This window comes from Adelges cooleyi, unplaced genomic scaffold (genome assembly GCF_023614345.1).
Source record: "Adelges cooleyi isolate 19-005CV unplaced genomic scaffold, UGA_ACOO_1.1 ACOO_flye_CR_arks_rails_tigmint_CR_PRNA_330, whole genome shotgun sequence".
NCBI lineage: Eukaryota > Metazoa > Arthropoda > Insecta > Hemiptera > Adelgidae > Adelges > Adelges cooleyi.
This window is the reverse complement of record NW_026096003.1, coordinates 20,299-35,991: the sequence shown is the minus strand read 5'-3', so window position 1 is coordinate 35,991 and position 15,693 is coordinate 20,299. Positions and strand designations below refer to the sequence as shown.

At 37.4% G+C, this 15,693-nt stretch overlaps 1 protein-coding gene across 1 annotated transcript in view; it reads left to right on the top strand.

Annotated features, from left to right (window-relative positions):
* LOC126840042 (uncharacterized) overlaps positions 1-15,310 on the top strand; it is a 64,277-nt gene extending 48,967 nt beyond the window's left edge. Inside the window, exon 4 of the mRNA XM_050575535.1 lies at positions 15,188-15,310. Within this exon, the coding sequence (XP_050431492.1) occupies positions 15,188-15,272 (85 nt within the window). The 3' untranslated portion in view covers positions 15,273-15,310. The remainder of the gene's footprint in view (positions 1-15,187) is intronic.
* Positions 15,311-15,693: the final 383 nt, after the last annotated feature.

Below are 15,693 nucleotides of genomic sequence, written 5' to 3'. Positions count from 1 at the left end.
TAATAACACTCAATATATTATCAAATGGATATCCCAGATTTGCGCCTCTTGTTGCAATAAACGAATTTTGAAACCATCGATTATTCCAATCCTGTTTTCACTTCTATTGGAAAAAGGGATAAGTTAAGAAATAAATATCATTAAAATGTGAACAGCTCCTTATTAGAGACCTAATTTTGTGACGACGCTTTATTTTTTATTTTAAAAAACTCAGCTATTAAGTGTTAATTTAATAGGTGTGTAATATCTTAGAGTTTGATAATTGATTATAATAAAATCTAAAATCGTTTTTTTTTTATGAGAAAATGAAATAATTTAACGTATTTTTTTTTACAATTTCATTTGATAAATCAGCTGATTTTTTTGTTATAATAACTGGTGTCGATTATGTGCCAAAGCAAAGACATACAATTAATGTCAATAACTGTTTCAAGATTCAGTTATTTCAAACTTACTATAAAAGTTATAAAAGTTACCTTTTTTAAAAAAAAAAATGGTAAAACAGGTTTTCAATATTTAGGTGATGTCTGTTTTTTTTGACGTTTTAGACCAAAAAGCCCGACAAAATTTCGACTATTTAGAATAGTTTGATTTTAATTCTGTAAAGATATAAGAGTTTTTTGGAACTTACTGGGTTATGCAGGAAACAGGTTTTTAATTGTTAGTTTTTTTTGTGTAAAAAAAATTGGGTTAAATACTGAAAAAAAATTGCAAATTTATTTAATTACAAGAAACTGTAATGTTTAAATAAAAATCGGTTTATCCTATAAAACATAGTAAAATAGTCAAAGAATTCTTATGTCTTTACAGGATAGAAATTGTATATTACAAATAACAAATTAGCTGATACATTTATCGACATGGTCAAAATGTATTAAAACCTTTTTTTTTTCTTAAATATATTGCTTATACGAATATTTTATGCCCTACTCTTTAAAACCAAACCCTTTGGAATCCCCTTAAAAGAAGGACTGTTAACATTGTGAGCATAACCAATGCTAACACAACTGTGTCGGGCATAATCAATTACTTTATGATTAAAAAACGAAGTCGATTACAACTATGTAATCATGATTACATAGTTTGATTATTAAAATGATCATTAGTCATTTTGTAAAATTAATCAGTAATCATGATTACAATTGTAATCATGAAAACCCTGAAATCATGGTTTAACCTAACCTCCTTGGGATTTCTCGAAAATAGATTATATATATATATATGATGATTTGACTTTTGTAATATCTCTAGAAAAACAATATTTTTTAACTCTGCTTTTTCTAAATATTTCGTTAGCCAACAAGTAGTTTTTTTTTGGAATATAAAAAATCTAAAACCATTACTGTTAATTTTTGAATTTATATAATAAATTGTTTTACTTGAAAAAACATTTTAAGTTTTAATAACGTTCATTAAACGACAAAAAAAAGTTTAACTGATACTCAACTCAACAAGGAATATTTTTTTTGGGGGGGGCTACATTTTAGTCAAGGGGCTAAGCCCCCCAGCCCCTCCCCCTAATTACGCCACTGAGTCTAAGGTGGTTAAACAAATATAACCATTAATCATTTCGTGATTAAAATTGAGTGATTGATGTAATCATGATTACAATTATTACAGTAGTATGTTTTGGCCGTATCGAATCCTGTTATCACGATCCTGTTATCACAATCCTGTTATCACAATCCTGTTATCACGATCCTGTTATCACGATCTTGTTATCACGATCCTGTTATCATGAACCTGTGGCATTATCATTAAAAAAACCAGATGTTTTTCAAAGTCATACCTGATCATCAACGACGCGCACACCCGCCTTACGCTGACCGAAGAAAATTTGTTAACGTTGGAGTGGAATCGCGAATCAATCGTACGGGCACTTGATGATAACGCGAAAATATGTACAGCCCTGACGGAGCAATACGGCACGATGAAGAATGCGATGACGGTGGAGGTGATAAATCGATACGCAACAATGTCGGTCGATGAGGTGTACACCGCAATGATGAATCATCCTGTACACGGATTACCGCCGCGAGAACCAAGTTATTACAAAGAAATCGCGGTCATAGAGTACAAACGGCTGTGCGACGAAATATGGGGAGAAAATGTTAATACGATGATGATGCCTAACTCACAATGGAATTTAGCAGAGTTACTTGACGGTTACACAGATAAGTAAGTAAAATAAAAAAAAAAAAACCTATTGATTATATTTTAGTACATAGTAATTATAACAGGAACGACGTGGTGGAGGAGGAGGAGAAGACGAGTACTACACCAGTAATCAAGTCAGACGGTGTGAGCATTGCTTCACCACCACGACCACCACCACCACCGTGTGATAGTGTGGATGACCTGACGGTCGAAACCTGATAAGGTTATTTCCCGTTAGACCGCGTACAATGATAACACAAAGAAAATGAAGGGACGAAATAACCACACACACCATATATAAACGAACACGCTAAACCATTTAATCACATTCTCACATACAACCAAATTAAAATGCACTACAGATATTCACCACCATCGCCACCAAATTCGCCGCCACCGTTTAGTACCAATTGGGTGCATAACGTCGACTATGATGATGACGACAACGGGTCGCCAGTGATACTACCGATGAGCGTAAGCCGATTTTATATTAAGGGAATAATTATATATATATAAGAAGCGTATAGTAAAAAAAAAATGTGTAACAGGAGGTAGACGCTGCAGCAGCGGAAGCGGTGAGGCGAATACAGCTGCGAATAGAGAGGGGGTTCTCGTTAACCGACGTAGTGGGTAAGTGCATCAACCTTGGTGTGTGTGTGTGTGTGAGTGTATAAAACTAATTTGACCAATTACATTATCATCAGATCTAACGATGTCTTCGGAGGAGAAGGAGTGCAGTTCGTCATTCACGTCGAGTGTGATGGAACTACCCGTCAGCGACGCGGAGAGCACAGACGAAGAGACTGAAAGTAGTAGTAGTGCCGACGACGACGACGACTGACTACGACGACGACGACGATGACGATCATGAGGGAGAAGAAGAAGAAGAAGAAAATGACGACGCTAGCAGCAGCAGCACTAAACGGCGGGCGGACGGCCCTGTGCTTCGAGGGCACATAAATAAAAAAAATAAAAAAATGTAACAACGAATTCTGTTTTTTTATATGATTAATAATATGTGTATGTTTGTTATACTATATATCATCTTGACGAACGATAAAAATAAATGAATATGTGTAATGTACCTAAAAAAACTGTGTATTCATTTTGTATGTTACCCGTCCAATCAATGGTTAAAAGAAAAAGGTTGATAACTGAGAGCGAAGAAAGGAAAGGAAAGGAAAGGGGAAAAAAAATTTTTTTTAGCGCAATGATTATTTATTTTTAAAAACATTTACAATCATAAAGGAATATTAAATTTAAAAACATATATACATAAAAAAACAGGTATTGTTATATCAATTGGTATTACAAAATTTTGTGCACTTCGCTAGTCAAAGCGTTATATTCAAAAATTTTATCGTGTACGATTAAACAATAAGCAGCGGTGTTGTCAGCCACGTTGCTAGCCATTTCAAAATCTATACGTAAGTCAATCGGCGTGTTCTTAACAAAATCATTCTGTTTCGAACAATCTACAACGACGATGGGGGATGTCGACTTAAACTCTGCTGCGGTGAACAACGGTTCTCCGACCGGAACGCCGTAATACGATTCTTGAAAACTCGCATACATGTTGTACAAAAACGAAAATTTATCACCGGCATAATCGATTTTTAACGTATCGTACGGGTACGATTCAGAGTTGAGATATACTTTCAACGTGGTCAACCAGCATCCGTCGAACTGACTGGTGTTCGTCGCGAGTTTATTTTTCCGATCGGTCTACAAGGCTACTATCACGTATCGCGGCTTTTCCGTGTGCGTGCTCGTCTTAACCGCCCAGGAATGTTTGTTCGACCGGGGGAGCGACGGATAAGAGAATAGCTCCCAGCTACGGAAAGCGATGGATAACGGTTTTTTCGCGTCCAACGCTTTGAGCAAATGCAATCTAACAGAATCGTTTACATTGACGTGCGGCACTCTCCACGTAACGTGATCCAACACAACGCTTGCGGCGGCGCTCGTTTGAAGAGCATCACTGTCGGTGCTCGCACGGTGCAAAACGAGTTCTTGTCGCGCGTTAATTATGAGTTTTCTGTGATCTTCACAAAATCCCAATATCAACCTGAGCGGTATAACGACATCAAACTTTTTTGTTGTGTTCGCCGACCAACCAGCGTTCGCGTACCGACCGTGTACCGTCTTCTGCATCGTTACGTACCCCTTGAGCGTGCTAGCAACGCCGGGTTGTCTCACCCGATCGATTTCGACTGAATTCAGCTCATAGCGAATCTCGTCGAACAAAAACATCAATCCGTTGGTGACGATGGTCACGTCGGATGTGTCAGTGGCCGGGGTGACGACAACGGATCCCTGCAGACATAGCAGTGATTCGCTAGGGAGTGTGTAGAGGTCCTGGTGTTGAATCGCGATGCGGATCTCTGTTGCTGGAGAACGGTTGATAAGTGTGAAACTCGTATTTAGTGATGCGATCGTCGAATTCGACTCGCCGAGTGATGTCCAAAACGTCGACGTCCATTGACGGTGGTTTGATTCGCGAGTTTGTAGCCGAGCGCCGATAACGTTTGCAAGCTCTGCCGTGTTAACCGGGATCGTGCCGACGGCTGAATGTACCGAACCGGACGCGTGCGGACGCTTTTAAACACCAACCCCATCGCGCACGTGTAAACGTACTGGGATTGGTTCACCGCGGAAGTCGACCAGCTTCGAGTTCTGATCGGTAATCGTGACCCGCACGTGGTCGAGACGATCCGTCGCTATTGGATAATAAATCAGATTACGCGGTGATTCTGCGATCTGAAACCCGGGCGGGACGGATGGGAAAAAGTCATAGATCGCGCGACTACGAACGCCGTTGACGAATGCGCCTGCCGTGACGTTGCATGTGATTCTTATACACGTAAGCGGATCGATGGTGATCAGACGACCGGATCGGTGCAAAGTGTTCGCCGGCAGCTCGACCCGCTCAAACCCCAATAGAGGGCCGACGCTGTTGGCGGCCGCGAAGCTGATGTCGCGATTACACAGGAGTTCCGATTCAAACGTGTTGACGTTGGGATGAAGCGCGAACCGGTATTCGGGATTTAGGTTTTCGACTAGTGACTTGAGCACGCGAGCCAAGGCGGACACCTCGTACGACCCGATGGGTACCACGACGTCGTCATAGGCATCGACTGGTAACGGCGACGGCGCGTCCGGTTTGATCTGCATTGAACCGGTACCGGCGGCGACAGTGTCATCGTACATATCGATGTTGGCACCGCGTTTTTGAACACCTGGCAACCGCCGCACGCGCAAAGTGTTGTTAGACGCGTCGACGTTGGGCCGGGAATTGCACACTATGACGTCGAGCAACGCGATCTCCGTGCCGGTCCGCAACGGGATAGGGGGAAAAAACGTGCTGACCAGCTCGCTTGCGGTACCTTGAAAGGTTAACGTGAATGAGCGGTGCGCGGACGACATTGAGTGTACAGAAACTTGAGACATAGCTGACCGCAAACGGATGTTGCGAATCGTTGCACACGGTCGTAGTTATATTGGACGAGACAACCGCTGAAATAACGCTGAAGTTCTAGCGGCGGCGGGAGGTTACCGAACGGATCGAAAAACAAGACGTTATCGTTGCGCTTGTGGTAACAGCACCAGTGTGTACCACTTCCGGTAGAGACGTCAAGATTAACGACGCCGCACTCAAACCGCAAGGGCGCAGCCGGTAACGTGTCGCGCATAAACACACCGCGGAAATGAGATATGCCCAACTTTGTCGCGTAATTTATAATATCCACGTCGCTCAACGCCCGCGATCTGGGCAGCGTGGTTATCAGTTTTTTGGCTGGTACGATTTGAGGTAGAATCCGGATCCGTTTCGCTTGCGGTGCAACAAATAGCTACTTCCGATTTTCACCGGGGCTTTCGCGTTTTTGTTATTGCGGATGTCGTTAACCGCACGCACGATTCCCGAAGCACCGCCGAGCAGTGAGCCGATCGCTGACAGGGCTGAGAGAAAAGGCACAAGCGTGAACGCGCCGCCGATTTTTGGTACGGCCAACGTGCGCGGTCGGAGTACCGGTTTTCCTCTGGCTTTCCGACGTACCTGGTTGACGGCGGATAACGCCTTCCGCGCTGCCGCAGCGACCGTTAACGGTTTCGCTTTGCGCATCGCAGCCCGAGTGGCAGCTACGAGACTGCCGAAGTGCAGCCCGCCTCCGGTTTTCGGTGCAGACCGCCGTCCCTTCCGTTTACGTCGGTTGACACGAGGCATTACAGTAGTGAGCTTATAACCGCAGTGACGATAACCCGACCGATCTTGTTCGCTGACAACCTTCGACGACGACGCACCGTTTACGTTTGGACACGGCATTGGTCTGCGACACCGCCTTTATAATGTTTTTCGAACCGCAAGAACACAAATTAACCGTTCTGCGGCTCGACGACGACCCAGCCGCTGCTGACGGCCACCACCGCCGTCACGGTCCCCTCCTACCCTCCTCAATCAGATGTATTATCGCGGGGCCCAGTAACGTCGGCAAGACGACGGTGATGGTAAACCTTTTGACAGACGAAAACGGGCTGCGCTTCGAACACATGTACCTGTACACGAAGACACCTGATCAGCCAAAATATATAATGTTAAAGAAGGTGATGGAGGGCGTTGACGGCGCGCAAATGCACGTGTACACCGATGGGGATCATGTGCCTCCACCCGAACAAGTACAGACTAATTCGGTGTTTGTTTTTGACGATGTCGCATTTGAAAAACAAAGAAACATCGCCGAATACTTTTGCCGCGGACGGCACAACGGGATCGATAGCTTTTACCTGACGCAAACGTATGTCAAAGCGCCGAAGTACGGGATCCGGGACAACGCGTCGATGATAGTTTTGTACAAACAGGACGAGACTAACGTTCGGCACGTTTACCAGGAACACTGTCAATCCGATATGACGTTCGCTGACTTTAAAGCCATGTGCTCGCAGTGTTGGAACACCGATCGGTACTCGTTTTTAACAATTGTCAAGGACTTCGATCTAAACGACGGACGTTATCGAATGGGTTTCGACGTGTATATAAAAAGGCGCGACGGCATCGCACCCGTTCAGTAAAATATAACCATGGAATCGCCGGCTACGACGGAAGCAATTATACGTGCTAAGAAAAGTATAAAACGCAAACTAGACGAGCTGCGGCGCGGATTGGCTGTGACGACCGAATACGTGCGAACCCACGCGGCGCCGATCGTTGAACCGTTGACAAAATTATCAGCCGAGTTGTCGGCGCAGCGGACGCAAGCGCGTGGCGCCCGGAGAGATGAGTCTAAAGGAGAAGAAGAAGAAAGAAGAAGAAGAAAAAGCAGAAGAATTCCGTATTACCGAAAGCAATCCGTCGTACGGCATTCATCTACAACCAGACGGAACATGGGTGATGGGTGATAAAGCAGTACGGTTCACCAAGAACCGTATAAAAGTGGGCACGTTAGCCGAAATACCCTTCACGAAAGGACTCCAAGAATTGGTGTGCAGCTCGGTACCCCGCATGCAAGCTCTTATATCTCATTATAAAATCGTATTTACAAGATAGAACATTCATTGTCAGACAAGGTTGTGCTTATTCATCTTACTGCACAATTGAGGCCGGGGTCCCTCAAGGTAGTGATCTTTCTCCCGACCTTTATAACATATTTACTGCTGATATGCCGCAAAGTTGTAACACATTACTAGCTACTTTTGCTGACGATACAGCTATTCTAAGTCGTCACAAAAATATAAACGATGCGGCTCACCATCTCCAATCACACACTAACGCTTGTGAGAAATGGTTTAGGAATTGGAAAATCAAAATCAATGTAAACAAGTCCAGTCAAGTCACCTTCGCCCTCCGTCCGGAAATAAATCCCGCTATAATACTTAACAATACAATTATCGCTACTCAAAATGAAACAAAATATCTTGGTCTAACTCTTGACAAACGTCTAACCTGGGGACCACACCTCAAAGAAAAAAGGAAAAAATCAAATATCAGACTACATTTTTTGCGCCCCCTGCTAAAGTCTAATCTGTCACTCAAGACTAAACTGCTTATATACAAGTCAATAATTCGTCCAATATGGTCTTATGGAATACAAATATGGGGACCAGCTAAAACGTCAACTATAAGACCAATACAGGCGTTCCAAAATATTACACTGCGAATGATTACAAATGCTCCTTGGTATATAACAAACAATAACTTACATTAAGGCCTAAAAATAGTCACTGTTAACGAACTAGCCAAAATACATTACTTTCGATTCCACTCAAAACTAAATTCAAACTAAAACCCCCTAATAAAACGCATGCACACGGCCAATATCCCTGACGACCCTCCACGCAGACTAAAACGTAACTGGAGTAGAGACTTACTAACATAAAATAGACAACTTATAACCTAACCCAACTTACTATAGAGGTGTTACCAATGGGTAGCTTCCTTTTCAAGATATACATGCCCTGTTATAATTTAGATTAAAAAAAAACTTATTGTACATACATATTTGTATAGATTGTTTTTGTAAAATAAAAAAAAAATTTAAAAAAATATATTTATATTATTTTAGCATGGGTACATAATATTGTGATTTTTCTTTTAGCGCGAAAAACATATTACATTTCTAATTATTACATTGTCTCGATCAAGACAAATTACTTTTACACCCGAAAATGTAAATAATTGTATCGTATATCTTCTCTCTTTTAAGTAACATTACCGTCAATGGGGGGGTTTTATGTAAATGTGTAGAAATACAATAACAGAGTGTTATCAAATTATTCTAATACGATGTAACGTACTAAGCCATTGCCACCTTCTTCTCCGCCGCTTTGCATCGAATTATCTGGAAATTGTTGTTTATTAAGTATGCAAAAATTGAATAGCGACGATTAAACCTGTGTGTGTGTGGATAGTAAGAAACCGGCAGAACACTGACATACTAAGTGAATCTTTAAGATGATTACAAGTGTATTTTATACAGCAAGCTATATTATTGCTCTGAAACGCCATATCGTTTTTTTTCAATTTCCATTTGCGCTTCAAACGAATATCAACGAATATATTGGCTATGGTTTATTATTTGGCTCGTTGTTGCCGCCAGTGTCTTTGCTTATAGGGTTCACAATAAGAAACTCCCAAACGGTTGGTTAGGTTATCCGTGTTCGACTTTTCCCTGTGCTGTAAACGCCTATAGTTTCACAAAAGCTGCTCCGGGACCGCGGACGAGGGTATGTGTCGGAAGTGAAAACGATTCGGAGAAGGGAAATTTGTTTGCCGGTTGTTTTCGGGTAAACGATTTTTTTTTTTTTGCGGTTCCAATACATCATGCTGTACCGCCCAAGGTAAGCTCTTTATCCGTACTACAGTGTATAATCTCGGCCGTAATATGTAGAATATGCAACCCAGAAGCCGGAGGGAAATTCATTTGCTTTTGACGTGCACAACCCACCAGGTATGTGACGGGTAAACACATGTTTACACGCTTTGTGTTGTCGTTCGAATAACGTTTGATGGTAGACAAAGTACTTGGAAAAATGTCAAATAAAAACCTGAGATGCAGAAACTTCAAAGGAGTTGGACACGATTTGGCATAGAATAATGGCTATTAAAGTAAAATCTTTAATACCGCTTAATGACCAAAACAAAGGGGTTGAGCGTTCACGTTGAAGTACTACTGTAAACACGAGTTTAAAGGGTACCCGTGTTTGGTACAAAATGTAGTGCATAATTAAAGATTAGTAAACACGAGCAAACACGTTTTCAGTCTTAGTTAATCGTTTCACCGATTAAGACCGCCACCAAAGGGATATGGTCGAGGGATAAGACATTATAATTTCTTCTACACGAGTGGCTGTGATAGACATTTGTGACATTTGTCTTGACAAATGTCCATAATATTGTTTTCACGGTAGTTTTTGACTTTTTATTATGTGCGTTAACAAAATAAATAAAAAACCCTAACAAAAACCTTCTCATAACACTGGCTTCCACAGCTTTTGCGGACGCTCTATCATCACTCGTCTTGTGATTTATATAGTTTCAAGTTTTAAGTTTGTGCCATATACATCTGTGCAAGCATTTTTTCTAAGTGTGGGAGGACACACTGTTGGCAATGGGTGCACAGAAAAATAAAACGACTCGGTTTGTTGACCCGAACCCGAGAAATGTTTTTAATAATTTCCACATCACAGTATTTCTCATTTGATTAAAACGTCCGACAGAGGAAGTTTTAATGGCTGTTAAACCCCAATGATTGATTCCTCGAGCGTTCTGTCCAATAGCCTTAGGATAGTTTTGAAGAAACCGTCGATGTGGCATTGTGTGCGTCGGATATTTGAAAAGGATATTTCGCTTATTGAAAAGGCATTGTTCGTTTCTGCGAAAGATTTACTTTTGAACTTATTGAACTATACGCTGTTCACAACTATACATGCACACACGAGCAAACATCTTTTCGCTTCTGGGCTAGTTTGCGGGAATGGAACTTTTACAATATAGGTATGATGAAGGTTAATACCGAATAGCATTGTACTTAAACGTTTATTCACGTTGAAAAATATAGAATTCGTAGATATATATGTACACATATATCTAAGTTAAAATCCCTCATAAGGATATTATGGCTGTTTTCGATTCGTTGTATTGTAAAAATTTCAACAAACAGAACATTTCCGCAAAAGAACGGCGACAATCACATTTTTTTAACATACATATATATGTTTTCACTATCAGCTGCTAATAATAAAAAGAAAATTAATTATTGAGGAGAAATAATCTAAAAACATAGGCAGTTTGAAAATGTTAGATATACTGTAATGTACAGCGCACAGTCTGGTTTTACAAATATGTTTTTTTTTATAACAATTTATGACTCATAATAAAAAAAAAACCGAAAATCGACAAAATAAAGATGTATTGAAAAATTGATGATTTTATGTCATAATATAAACTTTGATACTTACACAAAGGTTGTTTAGAATCAATAGATATGTGGTACAGCATAACACATGTTTGCATTAAATTCAAAGTCGACCATTATTTCCACCAACCATACCGTTAAGTTCAAAGAGTGATCATTTGTTGTTTAGTCAGTATAAGAACATTTTCTATAGTTTTACTATTTTTTTTATTTTTTTTATGCAGACCAAGTTGCTTGTTTTAAATGAACGTTCCGATTTGCTTGCACAATAGTACCATATTGTTACAAATATTATAGTAAATACAAATTTTGTATGAAAACATTTTTACCAACACATATTTGTATTTTAGTTAGCATAATAAAATAGTTCAAACATTAGAATAGGCTCCTAGACAAACGGCAAAACCAAATACCTTAAAAAAAAAATACACTTGTTTTCGACAATAACAAGTTCAGTTAAGAAACTTGTTGAACAGCTGTGGCCTAGATGTATATTTTTAATAAAATAATAATAACGTATAAAAAACGACTGAATATTTTACTTGTAAACTAAGCGATAAGCTTATATAAAAAAACAAAATGTGTTTTTATGATTCACACCTAGGATATAAATAAACCGGTACATAGCATACATGGTATATTGTATATAGCATACAGGTGCTTATAATCCATAGTAAACTACAACAATTGTTTACTAATTTTAAGGTACTATACTTATAAAAAAATATCATGTTGCAGACAACTTTTATACGTTTTTTATTATTGTAAAAAATATTATAAGTAGTACAATTTTGTAATTCAATAAGTTATTTTCGTTTGTACAATATTGCCAAAACAAGTTTGCAAATCGTTTCGATACTAATAAAACGTTATTGGTTTACCCACTAAAAAAACGAAAGTAGATTTCCAAAAAAAAAAAAAACTTAGTTAGGGGTTATTGAAATGGTTACCACGTGTGTGATTACCTTAAGACTAGTCGAAAATAACTGCTTTCTATCTCTAATTTAAATAGGTCATGATGGTTTTGTCGATGCTGCTTTTTGTCTCAAGGGGTTGAGGGGGATTAAAAAGATTTAATAGGTTTGGACTTCCGGGAAACACTTGTAGATCTCAAGCAACGTCTAAAGATTATTAAATTGATTTAAATATTTAACGAGTAAATGTCATTTTTAAACGATATGTTAATTTGCTGGTATATTACTTTTTTTTTAAATTATTTCATCAACAATATCGGGTGAAGAGTAATATTTTTGATTGCATTTTTAAACTGGACACATTTAGGTCAATAGTAGACACGAATAGTATGCAGATTGTTCCTTGAACGAACTTTTAATCGCCAAAAACGCATATTTTAATCAAAGATCGTTTTCGTTGGCGAACGTAAAAAAAGACAAACGAGACATTTTAATGAGCATTGTAGTTTTCCGTCATTTCTTGTGTTGCCTTTGGCGCAATTACAAGACCGTCTACTTTTAATTACATTCCGTTTGTTCTCAACCAGTTATTAGCATGACAAAAATGTTCTGTCGTTTTGCTGTCCTTATGATTATATATACTATACTTGGTACCTAATTAAGTGGAATGTTGCAAATTGAGCTCTCTGTTTTAGACCGAATTGAGTTTGAAACCGTTTGCAAGACAGTTTAGTACATCTTACTGTATTATTTGTAAACTTCAAAAATATGCAGTTTTGGATTTCCTTTGCACGATACCGACTATAGGTCGGTTTGTTTTAAACGACATCTGTACAGAAATAACAATAATATAATTTATAATCTACGCAGTTTTTTTTTTATGCGTTTTCAGTCGTTGACAAAAGTCATTTAGTCAAACATGCCCGAATAAATACATACATTAACATAACATTAAACAGCTGCAATGGTCATTAGATTTTTTTTTAACGGCTGGAAAAAGCCAACTCGACCATAGCTAAGCGAAACCGTTAAGGGTACAACCGTAGTATCAAGTTAACCGTGTCTATTGTATATATTACCCGAAAGTTTAAAAAAACCCAAAATTCTCATATTTGGGTGTGTAGATCATTCCAAGAGAGAGAGAGAAATTCTTTTCATTCGACTGGTTTGGCTGACAGCCCTTCGATGGTATGACCACATTAGGCAAACATTTAATGTATTATTTGGACCCATTGTAAATAAACCATCGTTTCATCAAAAAATCAATGTAGATGTGTATCATGGACAGAAAATATTGTATTATATGTATAGCAAGAGTTATGAAAAAAAATATCCTAGCTGGCCAACCACATTGGTGTATTGGATTGACTTAGATAGCTCATAATTAAGTGTTTTAATGTGTATTATTATTAGTCATATCTCTTATATCGATACGAATTTAAGGTAAATAAGACGCAAAAGTAAAACTACCGAGTGTTGTTTACATACTTTACCGTTTACTTTAATATACTGACGCATTTCATGTGGCCTAAATTCAGAGTAAAAAATAAAACCTAATACATTAACAAACGGAAACCCAAATTTGGGCCTCTGGTTAAAGAGTTCTGTACACGTTAAAAAAATATTCGTTCTACTAGTTAAAATTTTAACAGATACAAAAAAAAAAATAGGACCTATGTCGTTATATACAACCTACATGTTATAAGTTGATTATAAAATATCAATTAACAAAAAAAAAAAATCTTCTCTTTAGTTATACGGCAGTAAAGTATAACTTTACCTACCTAACTGAAGATAAAATATGATATTTAGACTTAATCTGAAATATTTAACTCAAATATAATTACTTTTCATAGGTAAAAACCAAACAATATTACTTCATTTTTATTCCAAGTAAAGAGCAAAATATACATTAATATTTGTATAGATATTGATATAATACACACAAGTCGAATAAAATACATTAGTTTAGTATTGTACAGGTCATAGATTGCCGGTTAAGTATAATAATTAAAATTGTTTATTAATTGACAATTTCTATAATAATTATTACATTATTATAGCTAACTTGTATCAACGATAGGAAAACAATAATTTATCGTATTTATTTCATCTTATTTATTTCTGGGAATGACACTTTATTCTTAACAGTTCTTTTTATAAAACATTATAATATATTAATGTCAGGTTTTAATTATTTATTTTGTATGCATTTGTTCATTGTTAAGAATGCAATAATTACACTTAACAGTGAACTTTTACACAAATAGGAAAAGTCAACTCCTTCATTCTTAAAACCGGGAAAACCTGAAAACCAAGTTGACCGGTTTTTAACCGACAACTTTGATTTGCTATAACTTAGCCGATTCAAATCGACATTTTTAAAGAACAGCGTTTAGGCTTGCCTCACATGCCCTCAAACCCAAATGTCGATAACCAACAAGTGCTTTTTTTTTTAAATAATTAATGCACATTTTTAGAGTTTAATGTGAATTTTGAAGGCTACTGTTGAAATTTGACCTGATTTTCTGGTGTTGTTGAGTTGTTTTTTTACTGTGAAAAAATCTGCGGTATGCCTACATTTGGAATACTTTAAAGAACACCATATCGGTTAGGTTGTAATCGGTTGTACGAATAAACAAATGCGCAAAAACATGAAAATAGACTCGATGACTCTTTTTTACCTAACCTAATCTCGAGGTTGGTGTCTATAATATTTTTTACCCCTCCTAACAAATTTTAGTTTTGTGCCACTGATCCGAATTTTATGATTTATCGTCAAAATAAGAAAATAGATTTGATTTTTAAGAATTACTTTAAAAGTTAAATGGCAATTGGATGTTTTATTTTATTTAAAAAAACATCAAACGACCAAAAAATCTCTCATTTTTTTTTCGCGTTGATTTCTATTTTTTATGTTCAAATTTAACATATTTTCACATTTTATAAACATTCAGTTATTTCCCTATAGGCTATTATATTTCGATATTGTCTTTTTGTGGAATAGCTTTGACTAATCAATGTTGTAAAATTAGATTAATTTTATGTTTGTGAACACTTCAAACTCGCGTTGTATACAATAATTAGTGAACTAGTATACTTATTTTGTTATAAGAAATCGTTAAGTTCTAATCTAAGTTTATTTGTTCCTAGTCTTACAATGACCATCATAAATTTGTTTAATAACATATATTTTGTGCTTCATAGGCTAGAGTGTTCTCAATCTAAATTCAAGAAGGTGTTGTTAAATCCTGACAGGACACACTGCGGTGAAAAAACAAAGAGCAAATAAAGTTACAAAGAAGAGGGGTAATAGAAATAGAAAGTAAGCAAGAAATCAAGGTATATGGACCGAAGTCTTTTTATAATGAAATAACCCCAAAAGTGCCTTTAACGCTAATAAATGTGTATATTGAAGAAATAAAATAAAATAAATAAACATAGAAATGTAATTAAATTATTACACAAACTAGTATAATTTTTTAAAATAAAATAAAATATTTCTGACAAATGTCACAAATATGAAAAATTATCAAATTTGACATAAAGTCATTTTTGAAAAATCAGTGACTTATGTTGTTTTTGAAATGACTGATTCAATTTGAAATTCAATTCGAGGATATTATCTTACATACTATATTACATATCGTAATACATTTTTATAATGAAATAACCTAAAATTAGACTTTAATACGAAAAATTGTGGACTTTGA